This window comes from Phocoena phocoena, chromosome 4, assembly GCF_963924675.1.
Source record: "Phocoena phocoena chromosome 4, mPhoPho1.1, whole genome shotgun sequence".
Taxonomy (NCBI): Eukaryota; Metazoa; Chordata; class Mammalia; order Artiodactyla; family Phocoenidae; genus Phocoena; species Phocoena phocoena.
This window is the reverse complement of record NC_089222.1, coordinates 68,464,617-68,487,679: the sequence shown is the minus strand read 5'-3', so window position 1 is coordinate 68,487,679 and position 23,063 is coordinate 68,464,617. Positions and strand designations below refer to the sequence as shown.

The following is a 23,063-nucleotide window of genomic DNA, read 5'->3' as shown; positions in this document are numbered from 1 at the left end:
GATAAACATAAAAACCAAAAAGTAGTCTGTTGCATACAGCAAACCCCAAGTCTACCCTTGCTCCCAAAGTCCACTGCCTGAACTTTGGGATGATTCATTGCCTATTCATGTATTCCACAGATGCAGGGTACATCAAGTTGATTGTGGGGATTTAATCTGCTGCTCCTGAGGCTGCTGGGAGGCATTTCCCTTTCTCTTCTTTGTTTGCACAGCTCCCAGGGTTCAGCTTCGGATTTGGCCCCGCCTCTGCGTGTAGGTCGCCTGAGGGCATCTGTTCTTCTCTCAGACAGGACGGGGTTGAAGGGGCAGATGATTCGGGGGCTCTGGCTCACTCAGGCCGGGGGGAGGGAGGGGTACGGGTGCGGGGCGAGCCTGCGGCGGCAGAGGCCAACATGACGTTGCACCAGCCTGAGGTGCGCCCTGTGTTTTCCCTGGGAAGTTGTCCCTGGATCAAGGGACCTGGCAGTGGTGGGCTGCACAGGCTCCTGGGAGGGGAGGTGTGGATAGTGACCTGTGCTTGCACACAGGCTTCTTGGTGGCTGCAGCAGCAACCTTAGCGTCTCATGCCCGTCTCTGGGGTCCACGCTGATAGACGTGGCTCGTGCCCATCTCTGGAGCTCATTTAGGCGGTTCTCTGAATCCCCTCTCCTCGTGCACCCTGAAACAATTGTCTCTTGCCTCTTAGGCAGGTCCAGACTTTTTCCCGGACTCCCTCCCGGCTAGCTGTCGTGCACTAGCCCCCTCAGGCTGTGTTCTCGCAGCCAACCCCAGTCCTCTCCCTGGGATCTCACCTCTGAAGCCCAAGCCTCAGCTCCCAGCCCCCGCTCACCCCAGCGGGTGAGCAGACAAGCTTCTCGGGCTGGTGAGTGCTGGTCGGCACCGATCCTCTGTGTGGGAATCTCCCCGCTTTGCCCTCCGCACCCCTGCTGCTGCGCTCTCCTCCGCGGCTCCGAAGCTTCCCCCCCCCCCCCCCGCCACCCACGTCTCCGCCCGCGAAGGGGCTTCCTAGTGTGTGGAAACCTTTCCTCCTTCACGGCTCCCTCCCACTAGTGCAGGTCCCATCCCTATCCTTTTGTCTCTGTTTATTCTTTTTTTTTTTGCCCTACCCAGGTACGTGGGGAGTTTCTTGCCTTTGGAGAAGTCTGAGGTCTTCTGCCAGTGTTCAGTAGGTGTTCTATAGGAGTTGTTCCACATGTAGATGTATTTCTGATGTATTTGTGGGGAGGAAGGTGATCTCCATGTCTCACTCCTCCGCCATCTTGAAGCTGTTCCAAAGAGACAAGATTCTTAATAATAAATAAATCTGTAATAGACGGTTTTGGAAAATTTTATTCTGAAGGCAGTGTGGATTAGTTTGCAAATTGTGCCTCAACCAGCCAACCCCAATGTTCCTTCAGTTCCAATCTATGCCAAGCAGGACCTGTCAGTAAAACAGTAAGTGAGAATGGTTGTGATGCTTGACAAAGTGAAGGAGGTGGTTACTGGGCTTACTGTTGCAATGTGAAAATCTGAAATCAAGATACTGAGACAACGGAGACATAAATTTGGAACTAGGTAACTAATCAAGTATTTTTTAAATGAAAGAGCTAAGCTAAGGAAAGAGTGAAGAATGGACAAGGTTTAGAGAAGGAACATGACCCGGGGAAGGTAACATTTGAGTTGGAGAAGCTGAATTGTCTAAAAATAGAAAACCTATGAATCACTTACTTTGGATTAACTCACAAATACCTTGTTGGGTAGAGGGTAGACTCTTGAAGGGAATCATCTGCAAATGTTGAACAAACAGATAAATAATGAATGAATGAATGCATGAAAGAATATCTGGCTCAATTTATGTCCATAATTTCAAGTAGTACCATTACACTCTGTTCTTTAAAACTTCTGCCGTCCTCTTTAAGCAGACATGTCTAACTCTCTCAACTGTAACTGGGTTACAGCACAAAACAAACTGGTTTCTTCCTTAATGAGCCACGCCCATGTCTGAAGCATTTTTTCTTACTCGCATTATGTGGGTCTCCCTTCAGCTGAGGTCCTGCATGCCTAAGGGTTTTCTCTGGTCTGACCCAACTCAGATCTATAATGAGGCTATACTCATAACCCTGACATTCCAAAGAGACCAGAGGTTGAAGCAAAATTACATGCTAAGTCTTCAAAACAAAATACAATAACCTAAATCCCCTTGGTCAGTTAATATTTGCAAAAATGCTGTCAGTACGTTTTTAAGCAAACACCATTTATTTGATCTTCCGGAATTATATGTGAAAGGAAAAGGTAGGACTGCTTACCATTTACCTTAAAGTGTAATTCACTAAACTGGAGTTTGGACATTCCTTCTGAATATATAAAAATAACAGGGGTAGGTGTAGGAAGGAGAAAAACAGAAATATAGTACTTCAAAATAACACACAAGAGATCTTTGAAAGTTTTGTAAACATATACCCCTTTTTATAAAGAAACATGTTTCAGATATAAATCCATAGACCTATAAATCTAATGTCATTTAAACTTATTTAACTGTTCGCTACTCTGCTACTTTGAATTTGAAGATACCACATACAATGATAGACCTAATTACACTTTGGTTATATTCTTATTAAAGAGGCTTAAAATTAGAGCAAATATAGTATTAAAACTCAGCATATAGTATGTATAAACTTTTTAAAATCTTCTTTTAGGTATTGTAGCCTACAGGGTTTTTTTAAACAACAAAAAAAGACTCTTTTCTGTTTAATAACTGGTATTGTCGAATTTTTTTAAATAGGTGTCAACTGAACAATTAATTCTAATAAATGATGTGCCTGGATTTAGCTAGATATGTTGGTGTCTGGATGTGGTCGAGAACTCATGAATCTTACATGCTGAATTGCATGTGCTGCACGTATTAGGTTCAACCACAAGAAGTTTGTTTTCCAAACAGATGGCCAACTTCGAGTCCAGTCCTGCAGAGTGTTAGGGAATTGAGTGTTTCATGGTATTAGAAAGGGAAGGAGGAGAGGGAAGTAAACAGTCAGCTTGCCACTCCTTTCAATAGCATCCTTCAGAAACTGAACTTTTTCAGATCTAAAGCAGTTCATGGAACTTGTTGAAACTTACATGTTTGACCCTGTACACATTAAGGACCTCTGATTGTCTCAGGGGAAACCACAACCACCCCACACACACACACACACACACAGAGGCTATTTTCAATGTTGAGGGAAAATGGAGAAACTCTTATTGTTGCTTCCAGTGATGGATGGTCCTACCTCTCACATGGTAGATCAATATAGATTCTTGGTATCTGAAGTTTTTTGATCTGCATTTTGATCTCTATAGAACCTTTCTGTGTCTGAGTTCTATGTTTACATAAGATATAAACTAACAAGCTCAAATTTTGCTGCCTAAAATCCCTCCTCTTACTGTCATCAACCATAAGAGAGGAGAAGCACCCGAGATAACCCCTGGGAAGATTCTCCTTACAAAAGTGGAAGAAAAGGGGAGTCAGGAGTTTCCTAACAAGCAAGAAGAGCTTTTTAATTGCAGGGTAACTATGTATAAGGATCTCTAACTAGACTATAAAAACAGTACTATGACTGCCTTCTGTTTATAAAAGTATGGGCACATTCTGAACTGTCATATATTTTCTATGTCATTGACTGGTTCTGAAGAAACAGTCATAGATTTTCTACATCATTGCTGGATTCTGAGAAATTTATTCATAAAAAAAACCTGTTGCCTGAGCACTATACTAGATATTGGATAATCAAAGATGACTAAGAGAATGTTTTCTAGGAGCTCACAATCTACCTTGAGCACAATAGCATCACTTGGGGCAATGTAAGTTAGTTAAATACCATGTGTTACAGCTATATTTGAGGCATATACACTTCTCATACTAAAGAAGTTTTAAAAAAGATGAGACTCTTTTAAGACTTTTGTTAAAAAACAGAATGAATTCAAGGTTTCTCTACTTAAGCTTGCCAAGCAGACTGGGAACCAGGAAACATATTTTTCATAAATGAGTCACTCTTAAAAATACAACATGTTCTTTGCCTGTATAGTTTATGGAATCACTAATAAAATGTTTCTACTGTCATAGGTATGAAGTAAGAATTTGCTAGCTAATAGTCTCAGTGACACCCTTGAGTTGGAGGTAAGTTATGGATAAGGAACAAGGAGCAAGGCGAATGACTCAATGAACAAAGGCTCTGCAAGACCCAAGATTCAGCCCCGACTCAGCCATATATTCATTATTTCAAGAAAAATATTTCACTGCCTTTAGACTCATCTTCAAAGCAAGGGAAGGAACAGAAGGGAACTCTCAGCTCCATAAAAGTTTTATTCTAATTTGAATTTCCTAAACCCTACATATGTCAAACAGGGAACAGGGACAGAGTAGGGTTAGTTATGTCAGGGATTGGAGGCAGAAAAAACAAAGGGGTTGCATTTTGAGAACTGTGCTGATACACAATAAGGAAGGAGAGGCAGCCAAAAATACCAGAAGTGAGCAGTCAAAGCCTAATGCCAATAGTCAGGAATAGGAGCCTGAGAAGCAGTCCCTGGCAAGCAGATCAGATACACAGATCAGAAACAAGCCACCTGCATTACGAAGACCTTGATAACTAACGTAGGTCTTTGCCAATTCCCAAGCCTTTGTGTTTCTGTTTAAGAAAAGGCATAGAGAGCTAAGTTGCATGTAACTGTTAGGTGCCAAGGGCCATATTATGTACTTCCACAAATGCTAGCTCTTTAATTCCACTTGCTTTTGAGGAAACTGAGGTTCAGAGAGTGTTACTAACTGACCCAAGGTTCAAGGGGGCATGAAAGAGCCAGATGTCAATTCTGAAAGAATCTGGTGATGAGCCCTTTGGCTGAAAGTGAACCCTGTTTCTTTTTGCAAAGCTTTTCAATTCTTTAGGTCGGGAAAAACGAAAAACAAAAAATTTTCAAATGCTTTCAAAATTAAAGATCTATCATTAAGCAGACTTCAAGTACAGTAAGTCCTGCCAGGATGTGAGCTAAGTAGGAAATGAGGAAAGCTAGGAGGTAGGGCCTGGGACCCAGAGATGAGGCATAATTCATGTTACAGCAGGTGCTCAGAGCCACACTAAGCCCACTGAGATATGAAGGTAAACAGCAAAGGAGGTAGAAGACAGAAAAGAAGATCGTGGTAGCCATGAACAGGGAGCAGCCCAGCCAGGCAGATATTCAACCACCTGGGGCAGAAGGCATGTAAGCTCCAGTGTCAGAGAGTCTGGGGTCTGGCAACATATAGAACCAAGAAGAATGGCAGAAAGTGTGAGGGCAGATGTCTGGGTGCCTAACTTGGAACTGGGGTTCAGGAGTGGGCAAAATCTCAGCTGCCAGTTGAATTGGACAGAATAATCCAGTGTCCTATCCATTAATTGGCAAATCAATAATTTATTTTGCACCTACTGAGTTCAGTTTTTGTTAGAAAAAGGCTAGGATAATTTACTCCAAAATTTAAACAGTCAATAGTTCCCTTTTAGTATAATACCTTCTCGGTCCATCAATGTGAACACAAATGGCAAGATTTCATTCTGTTTTTTATGGCTGAGTAATATTCCTATATATATACAGTTGTGCCTCCAGATGAGACTGCAACCCTGAATCAGAAACACCCGACTAAGCTTACCCTGTGTTCCTGACCCATGGAAACAAATATTTGTTATTCCAATCTGCTAAATTTGGGGATAATTTGTAATACAACATTAGATACCTAACGTAATAATTTAAACTAATCCAATCAGTGCATTTCATTCTTCTTGCCACAGTGATAGAATGGTGGGCATTTGTTCTAAGTTGGTGCATTTGGGGTGACTTTCAAGATTCTTAGTGGGGATTCCAGTACATGGAGAGTCTCCTGTCTCCTAGATGGTAAAATGTGCATATGTAAATGTTGGATCCATTCTGCCAGGATGAGGAAAGCCACCTGGAGGACAAAGCTGTCATTCTGAAGAGGGTAGACCATAAAGAACTGTGGAGACATAACCAGAACTGTGATTTTTTTAAAAAAATGCTTGTGTTTCCATCATTCCTCTATATCTTTTCACTTATACAAGCCAACCAAACTCTTTAATTGTTTAAACTAATCTAATTTGGGTTTTCTGTCAACTTGCTACCAAAAGAAATATCTCAGTGCATACACAGGCAAAGACTATGCCTTTAAATCTTAACAAGCATCTTAGCTTATAATGTATTATTAGAGCATAAAGACTAGTCTTATAAAATTTCCTGATTCTCTGGATCTCAAACACCTGGTCATAGAGCTTAACAACCTGATTAGCTCTCCTTTCCCTTTCTCTGGATTATGCTGTCTTGAGTCTTGTTTCTTAACAGATGAATTCCCTTTGACATAAATCTGTTGTTCACCCCATTTGTCTACTGAGTAGCAAATCCTGCTTCTATATGCCACTCTCTAATTCAGACACCATCTCCAAATATTAACTGCCTTTGAGAGACCAGGCTAAAGGCAAGTCTATTCTACAGGTCCATTCTACCTGGCCATACCTTTTCTTTTCTATCTGGTGATTACCACTAAGGTCCCAGGTCCAGTATATCTTTTAACTGACTCACTCATGAAGCCATTATGATATTCAAATGAAATTGTGTATAGGTCTCATTTTATAATAGTTGCTTAGTAAATGTGTATAGGATACATAAGAGATCTTTTAAACTTGAGAAATAAATGTTCATAAAGGAAAATGAAGTGAAAGATTAGTGAAATTTGATTATTCTATCATTTTTATTATTCAGGGAATGTTCATTGTAGAAAAAGTAGAAAATCTAGGTAAGTAAACCACTCTCTCAATTAAAATAATCTAAAATATATCCATCAGATATATATATATATACTTATATTTCTTCCAGTTTTATTGAGATATAATTGACTTACAGCACTAAGTTTCAGGTGTACAGCATAATGATTTGACTTACATACATCATGAAATGGTTATCACAATAAGTTTAGAACTCTGTTTCCACTCCACTATTGTTGGCAGGCTCTAGGTCCTCACTGATTATTGGCTGATTACTTCAGATCTTCATGCTATGGGTGTATCCACTGGCTGCCTAGTGTGTTCAAGACATGACAGCTGACTTCCCAGAGACTACTGGTCAGGAAGAGAAAAAGAGAGAGTGTGCTCCCAGGAAGGAAGCTGCAGTCATTTTTATGACCTAATCTCAAAAATACCGTCAATTCTGCCAAGTTTTACCAGTCAGACTTGTAAAATGTGGGAGGGGACTACACAGGGTGTGAATACCAGGATGGGGGAGCTATTTTGGAGGCTGGCTATTTTGGAGGCTGGCTACCCCATCCATGTACTACTCTGCAGCCAGGAGCAGTATCCACTTCCCTAATACCTCGTGGGAACACCTCACTGTGTTCCCGTGGAGCACTAATTCTAATGGATTGTAAGGAGTTTCACAAAAAAAGTGGAGTCTGTGACCAGAAGAGTTCAGGCAACAACACAAAACTAACGTATTTCTTTTTGGATAATAAAACTCTTTTAAAACAAAATATTCTATGGGTCCTGTTTTATATGGAATTCTCTTTGGCAAAAATTAATTGGACACTTGGAGAAAATTTTCACCTTGATCACCCTCTAATCCTAATAGGTTATATACTCCTTGATTAGTCAACAATTGTGTAGTGAAAGTCCCCACTGGAGAAATTCACACGAGAATAGTAGTTCTGAGTCTCGAGCTCATGGGCCAAATTCACTAGTTGATAGGTTTCAGCTGGAGTGTGAGTAAATTCTTGAAGGAAGATAATTTATGACTATAGTTTCAAGTCCTAGGCATCACCAATTTTCCAGAAGCTCACAGGATAGAAGGATTGTTTCATGGAAGTAATAATGATGTATATTATCCTGCTTTCTATCCCACTTTACAGTTTCACGCTGCACTTTTTATAACCATTGTCAAATACAAATGTTTGTAGTTATCAGGACAGAATATATTACCCTGTCATAAAACAAAGAAGAAAAAACTTTGCTTTCAGAATAAAAAATTAATCTCCCTACTCAAAAAGAAGCAGAATATGAAAGATAATCTTCACTTACAATAAGAAGGATTTAGAAATAACTCATGGTTTCAAATCTTGGGTTGAAATGAACATTTTGAATGTTTTCATTTATCTTGTTCCTTGAACACTCCCACTTCCTGCCCCAGAGCAATTTTAAGGTTTTTGTAATCTTCAGACATTCTTATTTTGGGAGGTCACAGCTCATGTCACATCAAATATAGTGGAAGCTGTAGTAAGTTGCCCAAACCTCCCTAAAAAATAAAGCACTCACTCCACTAAGATTCTGGGAGTGCTAGACACTGCTGAATCATAGCTAACTAAGCCCCTCTTCCAGTACTACTCTCAGTTATAGGGAACTTCTCACCCAAGCACATACTCCCTCCTCGAAAGCAGCTTACATCTCGGAATGTAGGGAAACAAATTCATAGCCCCTTTCCCCAATTTGGGACAACTCTGGTCATCCCAAGTCAAGATTTCCCTATGGGATTAGCTAAGTCCTTGCTGCAACTACATCACAATTCAGCTTCTCCCTCTGTCCAATCTTCTCCCCTCACCACTCACAGGCATGTTCCAATGAGTATGTCTCAGTAAATCTGATTCCTAGTCTCCATCTCCGAATCCTCATTCCCAGGGAATTGGACTTAAGACCACTAGTATTCAGAGTGGGACTAAAAAACAGATTTTAAAATGGGATTTTAGAAGCTAGATTACCTGCTGGAGGAGTATAATTATTGTCATACTATATTAGTGAAATTGTTAAAACTTTCACTGGTGATTAACTTGGATGGCATAATGTTGGAATGGAATACCCTGATGGTACAATATGCCATACATGTGAAGAAAAAAACAAAAAGCCAAAGGTGATAAATTACCTATTTAAATTACCAACTTAACGTACAATTCAGAGGCAATATATACAAAGACTCTCACCTCTCATAGCTGAAGGGAGCAAACCAGGACCAAGAGCTCCAAAGAGTATTGAACTGCTACCTGGAACATCTGCTATGCCAAGATCAGAGCTCTGATTGGGATGGAGTAGGATCCTTAGATTTGGAATGGGAATAACTGAGTTTATGAACTGGAAGAACTCAACCTGAATGTTCTGGGCCTGTAAGAGTGGCCCACTCCTCCAAGTTGTAGACAAGTTTCCCCCTACTTGAGAATTATGTAGAGTCTTCTGCCTTGCAAGGCAACACATACCTCCCCTGCCCCCAACCTTTGAATATACCAACACTTCTCCTCTAGACCAGTAATTAGGGTTAAGTAACAATATAACATGGCTGGGAAGAACTGGGCCACATAAGGGAGGAATGAGACACAATGCTGAAGAAATTACTGGATTTAGCCAAAATACAGTTACAGGAGGTGGGAGAGTATGTAGAGGATGAGGTCCTAAGAGTACAAAATGAAAGAGGGTGGGCAGAACTCAAAGCTCTGTAAGGAAGATTGATTGATATAGGATCACTCTTCCATGATGCAAGATTTAATGCTCGATCAAAGACTCTAGGAGACAGTACTAACAGCCTTCTAGGATGGCTCTAGGAAGCTTGAGGAGAGAAATGGCTCATATTAGGTGAAGTAAAAATACTAGAACTCTCATGGAGGATGGTGGCAGGAGATATCAAGTGGCTTAAAGACATGATTATGACAGAATAGTTATACTACCTAAGGCTGGAAGCCCACCACCCAATTATTTTCTGTGGAAAAGCCCAAAAGATGTTCCATTTACCAATATAATAAAGAATGAGTGGGACATCGGCATGGTTGAAAAGATCAGTCATGGCTGTCATCAATAGATCAAAACTGATGACAGGAGAGGCAGATACAGAATAATGAGGATTCCCGAAGAACATAGGCCAGTGGTGGCTATCCGAATCAAAGACATGTAATTATTGTGAAGGTCAAAGTGGCAGCCAGGGGAGGTGAGAGATGTGCACACTTAGGAAGATGGTTAATAGACCATGGTGTTCTCAGGCACAAGATAATTGGATAGCCAAAACTGTGTTGCTTAATTTATACAACCAAATGAATCAAGGATGGATAAATAGGAGGCTGGGAACAACTGTCCTAATAAAAGTCCTAGTTTCCAGATCTGAGCCAGTTCTCAAGACCAGAACCCATTGGCTAAAGGAGAGAAATGAGAGACAAGGTCCCAATGAGAACATCTAAAAATATCCAGGGGCCTGCCACACCAATGAAGTTTTGAGGGACTCTCTAGTGCAAGACATGCTAAGGCTTCTCTCACAGAAACAAACAAACCAACAAGAAACACTGAGCAGCCCTCTTTGAAGGCAATATATTCTGTCTCATTTACCAAATGATATGCAAGTCTGCCAGCTTTGAGAGGGCCCAGATCATAAAGGTTTCTGTTACTAATTTAGACTCTAGTGAAGGCAACCTTATCACTTAAGCCATTTGAACAAGCAAACCTTTATGTTACTAGAAGTATAGTAACTAGTATACTAGAAGTATAGGAGAATAACATATAAATCTCTAGATTTACAGAGCAAGTTCTGGTAAAAGGCCATGCAAGTAAACACCATTTGGAAAATAGTCCCTGATGTGTTACTGGGGCCTGGTAGAGATAGAGTATCTATCCGTGGGACAACAAAAAGACATTTAACGAGAGCTACCCATCATGAACTATATCCTATCAGAACCACAAAGTCATGAGATCAGGCATGTATGTCCACAGCAATTTATTGTTAGACCGAAGAGGTACATCCAGAATGGCATGAACAGGGCCAGAGCTACGTGAACAGGTGGTCTGGACTCCAACCCATATATCACTGTAATACTGGTACCTGTCTCTGAGCCAAAACTATGTTCACATAGGGCTTCCTTATATCTGGCTGGATGAAGGAAGAGGGGAAAAGGACAAGTTTCATTCACAGATAGTTTCACTCAACATGTGGTGAGAACCAAAAGTGGATCATTTCACATTTCAGCCTTATTCAGGGCAGCACTAAAAACAGCAGGGAGGAGAAATCCTCCTAGTAGGCAGAACTTCAGGTAGTACAAGTAATCATTCACCATCTGTGATAAGATAAATATTTCTTAGTAAGAATATACATAACCTCAAGGACAAAGGCAAATAGTTGGCCAAGAGACTGGAAGAAAGAATAGATTTGGAAAAAGGAGGTCTAGGGATAGATCTATGGGGCTGGGCACAAAGTGTGATCCTTGGATCACATGTTAATGCCCACCAGAGGACATCTATTATGAAAGAGGCAATAAACAATCAAATAGGCAGTTGACATCAGCCAGTAAGTATAACTTGTTTGCAGCTATAACCTCAACTCAACACTTGGAGAAATCTAACTGACCAGCACGTTACCCTAATTGCCAGACAGAGGAAAGAAACAAAACAAAGCAAAATTATACTTTGGTCTTCACTGTCTTTTTATTCTCAACATCTGAACTATAAATAAAAATATAATTAAAAAGTATAAAGCAGTCAACGAAGCAGAAACTTGTGACCAATAATCAAGAGAAAACACAGTTTATACAGTCTCACAAATGACCCAGCCGTATTTATTGGAATTAGCAAAGACTTTAAAATTATAAATGTGATTAAACTTTTATAGGTAAAGATAGATACAGTGAGAGAGAAAGACAATGGAAACTCTAAAAATAACCAAAAGGAAAGTTTATAACAGAAAAATTCAATATCTGAAATTATAATATTAATTGAGTGGGCTCAATAGCATACTGGAAAGTAAAAGAAAAAGAAATTAGTGAACTTGAAGATAAGCCAATAAAAATACCTAAACTAAACTGAAACAGAAAGAAAAAAGGTGCGGATTGGGGGGATTAGTAACTTGTGAATAAATAGCAAGTGTGTAACAGGGTCGTAATTGGAGTCTCAGAAAGAAAGGAAAGATAAAATTGGAAGGGAAAAATATACTTTAGAAGTTATTGTTCAATTTTTTTTTAATTTGATGAAAAAATATCAATGTACACATCCAAAATTTCAGTAAACCTAAACAGGAAAAGTACAAAGAGAAGCACACCTAGACACGTTTTTTTTATATATATATAAATTTATTTTATTTATTTTTGGCTGAATTGGGTCTTCGTTGCTGCACGTGGGTTTTCTCTAGTTGCTGTGAGTGGGGGCTACTCTGTTGCAGTGTGCAGGCTTCTCATTGCAGTAGTTTATCTTGTTGTGGAGCACAGGCTCTAGGTGCATGGGCTCCAGCAGTTGTGGCTCGTGGGCTCTAGAGTGCAGGCTCAGCAGCTGGGGTGCACAGGCTTAGTTGCTCTGCAACATGTGGGATCTTCCCGGACCAGGGCTCAAACCCATGGCCCTTGCCTTGGCAGGCAGATTCTTAACCACTGTGTCACCAGGGAAGCCCCTAGACATGTTTTTGATGAAAACCAAAAATAAAGAGAAAATCTTGAAAGAAGCCAGAGGCAAAGAAAGAAAAAAAACATATGACGTATAGGGAAACAGAAATACAGGAATGACTGATTTCTCATTAGAAACAATGCAAGTTAAAAAACAATAGAAGGGCACTTTAAAGGGTAGAAACAAAGCAAACCAAAACAAAAAGTCAATCTATAATTTTAATCCAATAAAAATATCCTTCAAATATGAAGTTAAAATAAGGACTCAAACAACAAAAACAACAAAGTTAAAGGTGTCAACAAGTCAAAAGCAAATGAGTCTAAGTCTAGCCATGGTAATCCCTAATTATCATAGACATTTAATTACCTCTGAAAGCGTGTAATGCTGGTATAAGAAACAGAGGCCAGATTACTAGGAGGATTTGTTGTGTGGAAGAGTAAGGCCAATACAATGGAGTTCTAACAATAACTTTTTAATGTTTCATGTATGTTTGAGATTCTTTTAATCTCCTTTCTTTAGGTAAATATAATAGTGCCCCCCCACACACACATAAAAATTAAAAATCTTTAGAATAATGTTTATTTATTGAACAACTACTGTGTGCACAGTCTGTGAGCCAGTCTACTTGTTAGGTACTCTAGAAGTATTAAGCAGAACTCTGTAAAGTATATAGAAACCCACTTGCCCTGAGCAAAAAAGAAGATTTTATGAGCTCATATAAAAAGGTAGAGATATCTGAAAAGGCAGGGCTAGATCTAGTCTCAGGGACATCCCCATTCAGGGTCCTTTAGGATTTCCCATCTCTTCTCTTTACTTCTCCTACCTATTGGCTTCATCCTTTAATGAAAGAAACTGCACGAGACCCAGCTTATGGTTTCAGGTGGTTCTAGTCTTCCATTCTCTACAGTCTTACAAAGAGAACAGAACTCTTCCCTACGGGAATCATTTTTAGAAAATAGAAAGTGCTTGTAATGGCCCAGTTTATGTCTTGTGCCAACCCAGTCTTTGGCTGAGACTGGGATCATCAAGGTATGATGATTGGTCCACCTGTCTTGCCAACATGGGGCAAGAAAACCGTGATGGTCAACCCAAAACACATGGAGAAAGAAGTGCTTCCTGAGGAAAAGGATGTGCTATTATCAGAAGGGAGGATGCCCACCACCATAGGGAAATGAGACATTGACAAAATGCAGTTCTTGGCCTCAAGACATTCACAATTTAGCAATAAATGCAATAAAAATGAACTATAATACTGTAATAAGAGTGCTATACCCAAGATATGTGCAAAGGCCTAATGGACAATGACAAATTTTAGCAATACCAAATATGGTATTTGGTGGAAAAGGATTCCTAAAGAGGTTGTATTTGAGCTGGAACTTGAATAATGAAAGGGAGTTTAGCAAGTGAAGAGAAACAGGGCACTCATAATGAAGCTGTTGAAATACAGTTTACAAAAACGTGGAGGGCTTCCCTGGTGGCGCAGTGGTTGAGAGTCCGCCTGCCGATACAGGGGACACGGGTTCATGTCCTGGTCCGGGAAGATCCCACATGCCACGGAGCGGCTGGGCCCATGAGCCATGGACACTGAGCCTGCGCGTCCGGAGCCTGTGCTCCGCAACGGGAGAGGCCACAACAGTGAGAGGCCCGCGTACTGCAAAAAAAAAAAAAAAAAAAAACCGTGGAAAACAGAACTGTGCGTTTGGAGAGCAGTGAGTGTTCCGTGTTCCAGCATCATTTAACAAATGGACCAAGAGGATGAGAGGTGGACTGAGGGAGAAGAATCAAAACATAGTTGACATCCAACTATCAAAACATAGTTGACTGTAGAGATCCTTAAATGTCATGGTGATAATTTCAGATACTGTTAGACCAGCCAGATACTCAACTTGTCAACCAGTTATATGTCAAATACATGTTAAACAAAGTATCCTAAGATGAATAAATTGGGAGGCCCACATGGCTGAGAGATTGACAATGGCACTTCCTCTCCTTTATTCCCATTGAGAGTACAGCCACATGTGGCTGTTTACATGGGTTCCTATCTGTGGACAGTTTTGTCTAGGTTTAGCTAATCTCATTCTCAGAAAAGGCTAAGTGGCCTTGTACTGCTATTCTACTACTATTTTCTGTTTCTGACTAACAATGTACCACAAATTAAGTGGCTTAATATAACACCCATTTATTATCTCAGTTTTCATTGGTCAGGAATCTGGCAGGGTTCAGCTGGATTCTTTGCTCAGGTCTCATATGTTTGCAATCAAAGTGGTGACTGGAGCTTCCATCCTACCTGAGACTTTCCATCCTCTTCCAAACTCATTCAAGTTGTTGGCAGAATTTACTTCCTTTTGGCTGTAGAACTCATAATGGCTTCCACCTTTTCCAAGACCAGCAAGAGAAAAATCTCTCTCATGTTTCAAATTTCTTCCTTTTTAAGGGCTTCTGCCTGATTAAGTTGGAGACACCCAGATAGTCTTCCTTTTGATTAACTCAAAATAAACTGATTTGGGACCTGAATCTCATCTTCAAAATCCACTTTGCCATATAACATAACATAATGAAAGGAATAAAATCCATCCTATCACAGCACCACCCACACTGAAGGGGAGGGACTCATACAAGACATACACACCAGGGAGTGGGAATTTTGAGAGCCATTGCAGAATTCTGCCTACCCAGGTTTATTAAACATATCTGCAGAGAAACTGTGGTAGATTGAATAATGCTCCCTTACCCAAGATATCTATGTCCCAATCCCTGAAACCTGTGAATGTTACCTTATATTACAAAAAGGGACTTTGCAGCTGTGATTAAATTAAGGATCTTAAGATGGGTAGATTATCCAGGCCCTAAATGCAATCACACGCATCCTAATAAAAGAGAGATAGAGGGAAATTTGATAGACACAGAAGAGAAGGCAATGTAACTATGGAGGCAGAAATTGGAGTGATGTGGTCACAGACCAAGTGATCCCTGCAGCCACCAGAAGCCGGAAGAGGCAACGGAAGGATAGTCCTCTGGAGGATGCCTGCAGAGGGAATGCAGCCCTGCCAACACCTTGTTTTCAGCCCAGTGAAACTAATTTCAAACATCTGGCCTCCATAGTTGTAAGAGAATACATTCTTGTTCTTTTAAGCCACCAAGTTTGTGGTAATATTTACAGCAACCATAGGAAATGAAGATAGAAACCATGAATTAAAGGTGAGACTAATCATGTACAAAGAGGCCAACTCCATGAGAAGGGCAGGGTTGTCACTTTTAATACTAGAACCAGCTCTCTGTCAGCAACTTTATGAACAAAACTAATTTCAAGCAGGTCTAGCAAGGTCAGAAAAAAAAAAAAAAAAATATATATATATATATATATATATATGTGTGTGTGTATCAAGAGGACAATCTGATACCTTGATTATTAATATGGACTTTATCCTAAGTGTATATGGTGGCTTGAATATTAAAATAGAGCCACCATGATCAGCAAAACCTTTTAATCATGATCACAACTTTTTTAAGGTTTATTTTTAGGTTTTATAATGTAAGTAGTATGACAACTTAGTGGTCCATGGATATAATAAATAAATAATTAAATATACATATTTAATTATGAGCTTTAGTTTTCTGTTGTTTTTGGTTTTCTTACTGTTAGGAGTTTGAAAGCCATTTCCATAAAAAAAAATGGGAGCTGTTAGAGGCTCCAGGTCATGGACTTGTCATAATACAATTTATATTTAAATAAATAACTTTTGGTATTATTGTGGAAAGTAAGGGTTAAAGAGAAGAGACAGAAAACAGGGAGAGGTTAAGAGGTTATTGGAGTAGATTATTCACACTAGGTCATTCAAACTGAACTGTGAATGAAGGTAGCACAGTCCTATCGTTAATACAGTTAATAATATAATAATTAACAGCATACAGGATTGACAAGTGTGTGGCAGTCTCAGTGACTTTGTCTTACTACTCATAATAATTATTGGGGGTAAATACGCTGTCAATTCCATTTCACAAAATCATTTATTCAACAAATATTATTGAGTATTTACTATGCGCTTAGTAGTTTATTAGGAATTGGGGAGGAAATTAAGATTAAGTTGGGATCAAGGTCCTTTCCCAAGGACACACAACTTCTACTTACTGAGATGTTATCACATTCAGGTCTGTGTGACACCTAATTCCGAAAGGCAGAATGGAGGACAGAAAAAAGAGGAGAGTAAAATATGAAATAATTTAGCACTATTGTAACTGCTTAAAACCAATGATCTACTCATTGCCTGGAGGAGTTAATATGAGGAAAGCAACAGAACCCTGATAAACTCTAAGAGATGCTCACTGGCAGTCCCAAACTCTTCTGAGGCAACAACAACATTTCAAGGTCTTTTTCATGTCCCAGAATTGTAGCTTTGACTTATACTAATAAGACCCCCAAAACAAAAAAAAAAAAAAACAAATTCAGAGATTTTTTGTTCAACTTTTCCCAGCCATAGCTAATTTGATTTCTAATTACATGATTAGAAGTTAACCTGATTAGCTCTGTCTGAAATAAGTAATTCAAACAGCACTTTACTAGAGAAAGTGGAATTTACAGTTGGATTAAACATTCTAAAATAGTGTTATAAATATTCCTAAAGCTGGAAATGATCTTGAATGATCATCTTGTTCATCCTTCTACTTTCATCCTCCTATTTAGATGTCCTTCTACATAAAGATGATTCCAATGCTGTATTCTGTTTCTGAAATATTCCAGTACAATTAATTACAACATACTTATTGAAAATTTATGTGCTAGGCACCGTGTTTTGAAAAAGAAAACTAATTCCCTCAGTAATCCTTCCTTATTCTTTAAAAATTTTTAATTATGTTTGACATTAGAAAGAAGCAATCCTGAACTCCCTTCCCCTTTTAAGTTTCATTAAGTTATTTTCCTTAAAAACAAACAAACAAAAAAACCACCTTCAGTTGCCCTCCAGTTTCAGTCAAATAATGTTGAGTAAAGCATGATCCAAATTGTAATCACTATCAAGTTAAGACCATTAATTACCTGTGTGCCCTCAACCTAAGCAAAATGTAGAATGTATATAATTACTGGGATAATTCAAGCCAGGAAAAAACATTTTGCTACACTTGCTAGACCTCTCTCTGACATTCTGATTTATCCGTGGGAAATGATGGCCTGGTTTAACCTGAATGCTCTTGAATTTTTCCATCATCAAAAGAAAAATCAGTCCCCAGTGTCTCTATAACACCAAGGCCAGGTTACTTCACCCTGGGATCAAATATCACCTTTCGCTTTAGATGGCTAACAGGTGAAATAATCTTACATCTTTGTGATTTATTTGACTTCTTATATTTGCATTAATTGTGTATACAGTGTGTTTCTTGATTATTATTTCATTTCCACTTATTTTATACCTATTTCTCCCTAGCAACAGAGAGTCCTCAGCCCAGACCTGCTAATGCATGTTTTTCACTTAAAAAAAAAAAAAAACAACTAAGAAGTAATATTTATAACAAAAACAATAATAAAAGGTTCCATTAATTAATCTAACCTCTATAAATGCCAGTCATTTGCGCCTATGTTTCCTCACATCTCCACCTGGGTTAACCTCTTAATGTTATTATGGTAGGTTTGTGTCCCCCCTAAGTCATGTTTACACATAACCTCAGAATGTAATCATTTGGAAATAGAGTCTTTGCAGATGTAGTCAAGTTAAAATGGAGTCATACTGCACTAGGATGGGCCCTGATCCAATGACTGGTATCCTTATAAGAAGAGGGAAATTTGGACACAGAGACAGAGACAGAGGGAAGAAAATGTGAGACATAGGGAAGAATGCCATGTAAAGATGAAGGCAGAGATTGGAATGATAAATCTATAAGTCAAGGAATGCCAAGGATTGCTGGCAACCACTAGAAGATAGGAAGAAACCAGGAAGGATTCTCCCCCAGAGCCTTCAGAGAGAGCATGACCTAGGAGACATCTTGATTTCAGACTTCCGGCCTCCAGAACTGTGAAAAAATTCTCTTACTCTAAGTCACTCAGTTTGCTGCAATTTGTTACAGCAGCCCTAGGAAACTAATACAGTTACTGTGAGGATTAAGTAGGACAATTTCTGTAAAGAATTTATAGCCATGCCTACAGTAAGCATGCAATAAAAATTAGTTATTATTTTATTTTCATTATCAGTATGAATCCAGATTGAAACTCAAAATGTAAATATGATTAGGGCACATTCCTGCTTTAAACTTTTCAGTGGCTTTCTATTGCCCACAGGATAGAATCTAAAACCTTAAGACAGCTCAAAATGCCCTGAACAAAATCTGACCACACGACCGCTTCTGTATACTTCTTTCTCCTTCATTCGTTCTTCTCCAACTATACTGACCTTCTTTGAAACCCTTGTGCTCTCCCATCTCCAAGCATTCTAACATGCTATTCCCTCTGTCTGGAGCATTCTTCCCTTTCCTTTCTCCTCCTTTAGGACTCTGCATAAAGTCCTTTAAGGGAGGCTTTCCTGAGTAGGAGAGATCTCTCTTGAATCCCTTAATACTCTGTACTTTTATCTTCTGCTACTTTCATCAAGTCATCTATCATCATATCACATTCCTGGCTACCCTGTAAACTCTAAAAGGACTGACCACAACTGTTCTCTTCTTTGTGCTTGTCAGTACCTGGCATATAGTCAGCAGTAATTCAATAAATATATATTACTTAAACAAATGAATAAGATTATTTAATTATAATGCCATAAATATAATAATAAAGATACAATCATAGCCCATAAAAGGAGAACAGATGGGTAGACTCTCAGGCCACCTAGGACAAACTGCGAGTCGTACAATTTTGTGGATAGGAAGTCTCCGAAGCACGTTTATTTTAGCGCCTTCCTGTATTTTATGATCCAGAAGCTGAATGAGGTAAAGCATTTGCCTAAAGCTGAATAGCCATCAATGGCAAAACTAGAACCAGTATTCCTTTTCCTCTCCAAAGAGTTCTTCCGTAGCATTTTGCTGCTTATACTAAGAGAGATGGATCTGGGACCTTTAAAAAATAAATGAATAAGAGATAATGCAACTGAAGGAATGAACCTGGGGAAAACACTAGACTTGTTTACAGAGGATGGAAATAATAGTGATGAGATGAGAATATGTCCAAGTGACTCCAAGATTGCCAAATAGGGTGATTCAAAACTGATAGGAAGTAACTCAAATTCCTTAAGTGCAGTCAGAGGATGTGTAACTAAGGGAGGATAAATTAAATTCCTGAAGTGCAACAAGTGTGGGATCCGGGGAGGAAGAGAAGAGAAATTCCCTAAATTGAGATATACCGCAGAAGGAGCAGAGAATTTATGAAAGACCTGTTATCTAATAGTATCCTTCCAAGCCCAAATCCTGCCTGCCTATCTGCCCCTAATAGCTCTCGCCAACTGTCTATCTCCCTGGATGTCATCGGATTGATAAGACAACAAGAAGTAGGAACTAACAGTGCAGTTTAACACAGATAACAGAGCAGCACTGTGTGTACCAGGGCATGGAGGAAGTGTCTTTAGTCAGATTCCTTTACACCCTAAATCCACAAATTCCAGTGTTATCTCTTCCTCTATCCTGGAATTCTGCCTATTTTTCCTATATTTTTCTCTGAGTAAAAGCCCAGTCTTCCTATTCACTCTACTTATACTTCTGGGTAGATAGACTTATATCTACTCAATCAACCAATCTGGAAAACTCGTAGTTACTTGACCCTCCTCTGCCAATATCTAATCAGTTATTAAATCCCAACCAAATTCTTAACATGGACAAGAAGACTTTTTATAGCTTGGTCTCAGCCTACTTTCACAACACTTTTTCCAAATATTTATCCTCATATACCCTATACTCTGGCCACACTGTCCTCTGAAATCTTTACATACAGTAAGTCCCCTACATACAAACCTTCAAGTTGCAAAATTTCAAAGATGCGAACATGCGTTCTCATGTCCAATCACATAAGTTAGTTCACGTGTCTGGCATATATTGTCACATGCGTGCATCCTCCACAGGTGTTTGTGCTTTTGTGTACTTTACTGTACAGTACTGTATAGAGTACAGTATCTTTATTTCAAGCCCAGGATGTTCGGAAACAAGCGTAAAAGCAGTGGTGATGTAGGTGGTACTGCTAAGAAGCGCCAAGTGATAACGATGGAAACAAAAGTGAAAATAATTGAGATAGTGGAGCGAGGTGAAAAAACAATAAACGTCACTCACTCTTATAACATGAATCGTTCAACCATCAGTACAATTCTAAAGAACAAGGAAAAGATCATGGAACATGTGAAGTCTGCTGTGCCGATGATGTCAATGATAATATCGAAGAAGCGTGGAAAAGTGATGGAAGGGATAGAGAATCTTCTCAGTGTGCGGATGCAGGATCAACATCAGCGCTGAGTCCTGCTCAGCTTAATGCTGATTCAAGAGAAAGTTTAAAGCCTTTATGAAGACTTGAAGAAGAAACGCGGCGAAGAATCAGAGGGCACATCTTTTAATGCCAGCCATGGCTGGTTTCAGCGGTTCAGGGCTAGAGCCAATGTAAAAGTAAGCAGTGAGGCAGCAAGTGCAGATACAGTAGCTGCCCGGGAAGTTCCTGAAATGCTCTGAGAAATTCCCGCTCCCCCCCCCCAGGACCAACCTGTACGTTTTTATTTTTTTAAAGACAAACTATTAAAAGTAAAATGACTGAAATCACATGAGATCAAGATACAAAGACAGAAATTCAATGTAGAAAAAAAGACCTTGCTGGGAAACAGTCAATGGGAAACACAGGAAACATTTCATAGACGCACAAAAAGCTCACGTTGTAAACAGGATTAAGCTGCTGTAGGTTCCTCATCACATCAGGGTTTCATTTTGCTCAGCCTGAGATCTCACTCGATTTCAAACTGCCTGTGATCCACTCGGTCTAGAAAAGCTTTCCCTTCAATGAACCCCTCCTTCCCTCGATTGTGGATGGCTAGTTCTTCACCAATGCCCTCTTCCTCCTTGAAGCTCTCCCAGTCCAGCTCGGCCTTCTCTAGGATGCTCATCTTCTGCTTCTTGGCTCCTATTTTCCCCAAAAGGCTGTTCATGCCCCTTGACCTTTTTAACCCTGACCCGGCAGGAAGTGACGGTAGAGCTGAAGGGACATTATTAGCCTGGGGATTTTTCTTTCGCATTTTGCTTGAAGAAGGATTTGGCTTCTTTAGATGTAGCATCCACTTCCTTAGTCACCCTGACTTCACCAGCAAAATCAAACACCTTGGTGATTTTAACTTTTTCTGTTTCTTTAGGTTTCTCTAGCTCTTCTGCTTTGACCAACAATTTACTTGAACTTGTCTCTTCAGCCTCCTCTCCTCTTTTAACTTGTGTACACGGAGGCACTTTTGATTTTAGTCCTACGTCACTGAGGAAGCTGGCCCATAGTTCATCTTCCTTCTTTTTCCTCGTATCCTCTGACTCAATGCCTTTTTCTTGCTCTGCAGCTACATCTTCCTCCTCACTACTACTTCCTCCAGATTCCTCGCTGGCATCCTTCTTGTCCTTTTCTAATGAGAGGCCACCTTGTTTTCTCTTCCTGGCCAGAATGCTCTGAGCCTTTCTTTTTCTCCCTTTGGTTTTCTGTGTCTTCTCTTCACCATCCACTTCATGTTCCTTCACTAAATCATTTACATCATCTTCACTATACTCTCCACCCGATGACACGTAGTCCTCGTCCTCCTCCGAGGTGGAGAAATCTTCAGAGTCGAATTCCTCCAAGTCGCTAAGGCACGGGGCGGACAGAGCCACAGCAGCTACCCCCAAAGGCAAAGCTCTAGGGAGAAACCATAGACAGAGATGCGGCAGGGTCGGCGGCAGCTGGGGCAGCCCCCGCAGCGTGCTCTGAGAAATTATTGATGAAGGCGCGTATTTACCCGAGCAGATTTTTAATGTAGATGAGGCAGGACTGTACTGGAAGAGGATGTCAGACCAAAGTTACACCAGTAAGGAGGAAAAGTTGATGCCAGGCTATAAAGCAGCAAAGGATAGGCTAACTGTTGTTTGGTGGCAATGTTTCCAGTGATATGAAGCTGAAGCCCCATCTTAGATTATCATTCAGAGAACCCAAGAGCCCTTCAAGACATAGCCAAGGGCTCTCTCCCAGTTGTATGGAAGAGTAACCCCAAAGTCTGGGTTACACAGGCCGTTTTCCAGGACTGGTTTTTCCACCACTTTATCCAGGAGGTGGAGAAATATTGCTTGGAGAAGGACATCCCGTTCAACATTCTTTTGCTGCTCGACAGTGCTCCAGGCCACCCCCATTCACGGACAACTTTCATCCCAACATCAAAGTAGTGCATCTGCCACCAAATACTATGTTGCTTATCCAAATTATGGACCAGGGAGTTATAGCAACTTTCAAGAAATATTATTTACATCACATTTCTTGTCAGGCGTCAAAGGTGAGTGATGAATTGGGAACAACTTTGTGACAATTTTGGAAGGACTATAACATCTACAAAGCCATAAAAAACATTGACTTTGCTTGGCATGAGGTTACAGCCATCGCCATGAACGGAGTTTGGAAGAAGCTTTGCTTGCAGTTTATTCACGGTTTTCATGGATTTGAGAAGGTGGATGAGGAGTCCAAAGAGGTCTTCAGCAACTTAGTGACCCTCAGTGAGAAACTGGAGCTAGATCTGCAAG

The 23,063-nt window shown here is 40.0% G+C and overlaps 1 protein-coding gene across 1 annotated transcript; it reads right to left on the bottom strand.

Annotated features, from left to right (window-relative positions):
• Positions 1-21,238: 21,238 nt before the first annotated feature.
• On the bottom strand, positions 21,239-22,679 carry LOC136121995 (craniofacial development protein 1-like). Its single transcript, XM_065875834.1, is given in 3 exon segments — positions 21,239-21,541; positions 21,543-22,328; positions 22,482-22,679. Coding segments are annotated over 3 exon segments (1,287 nt in total).
• Between the last annotated feature and the right edge of the window lie 384 nt (positions 22,680-23,063).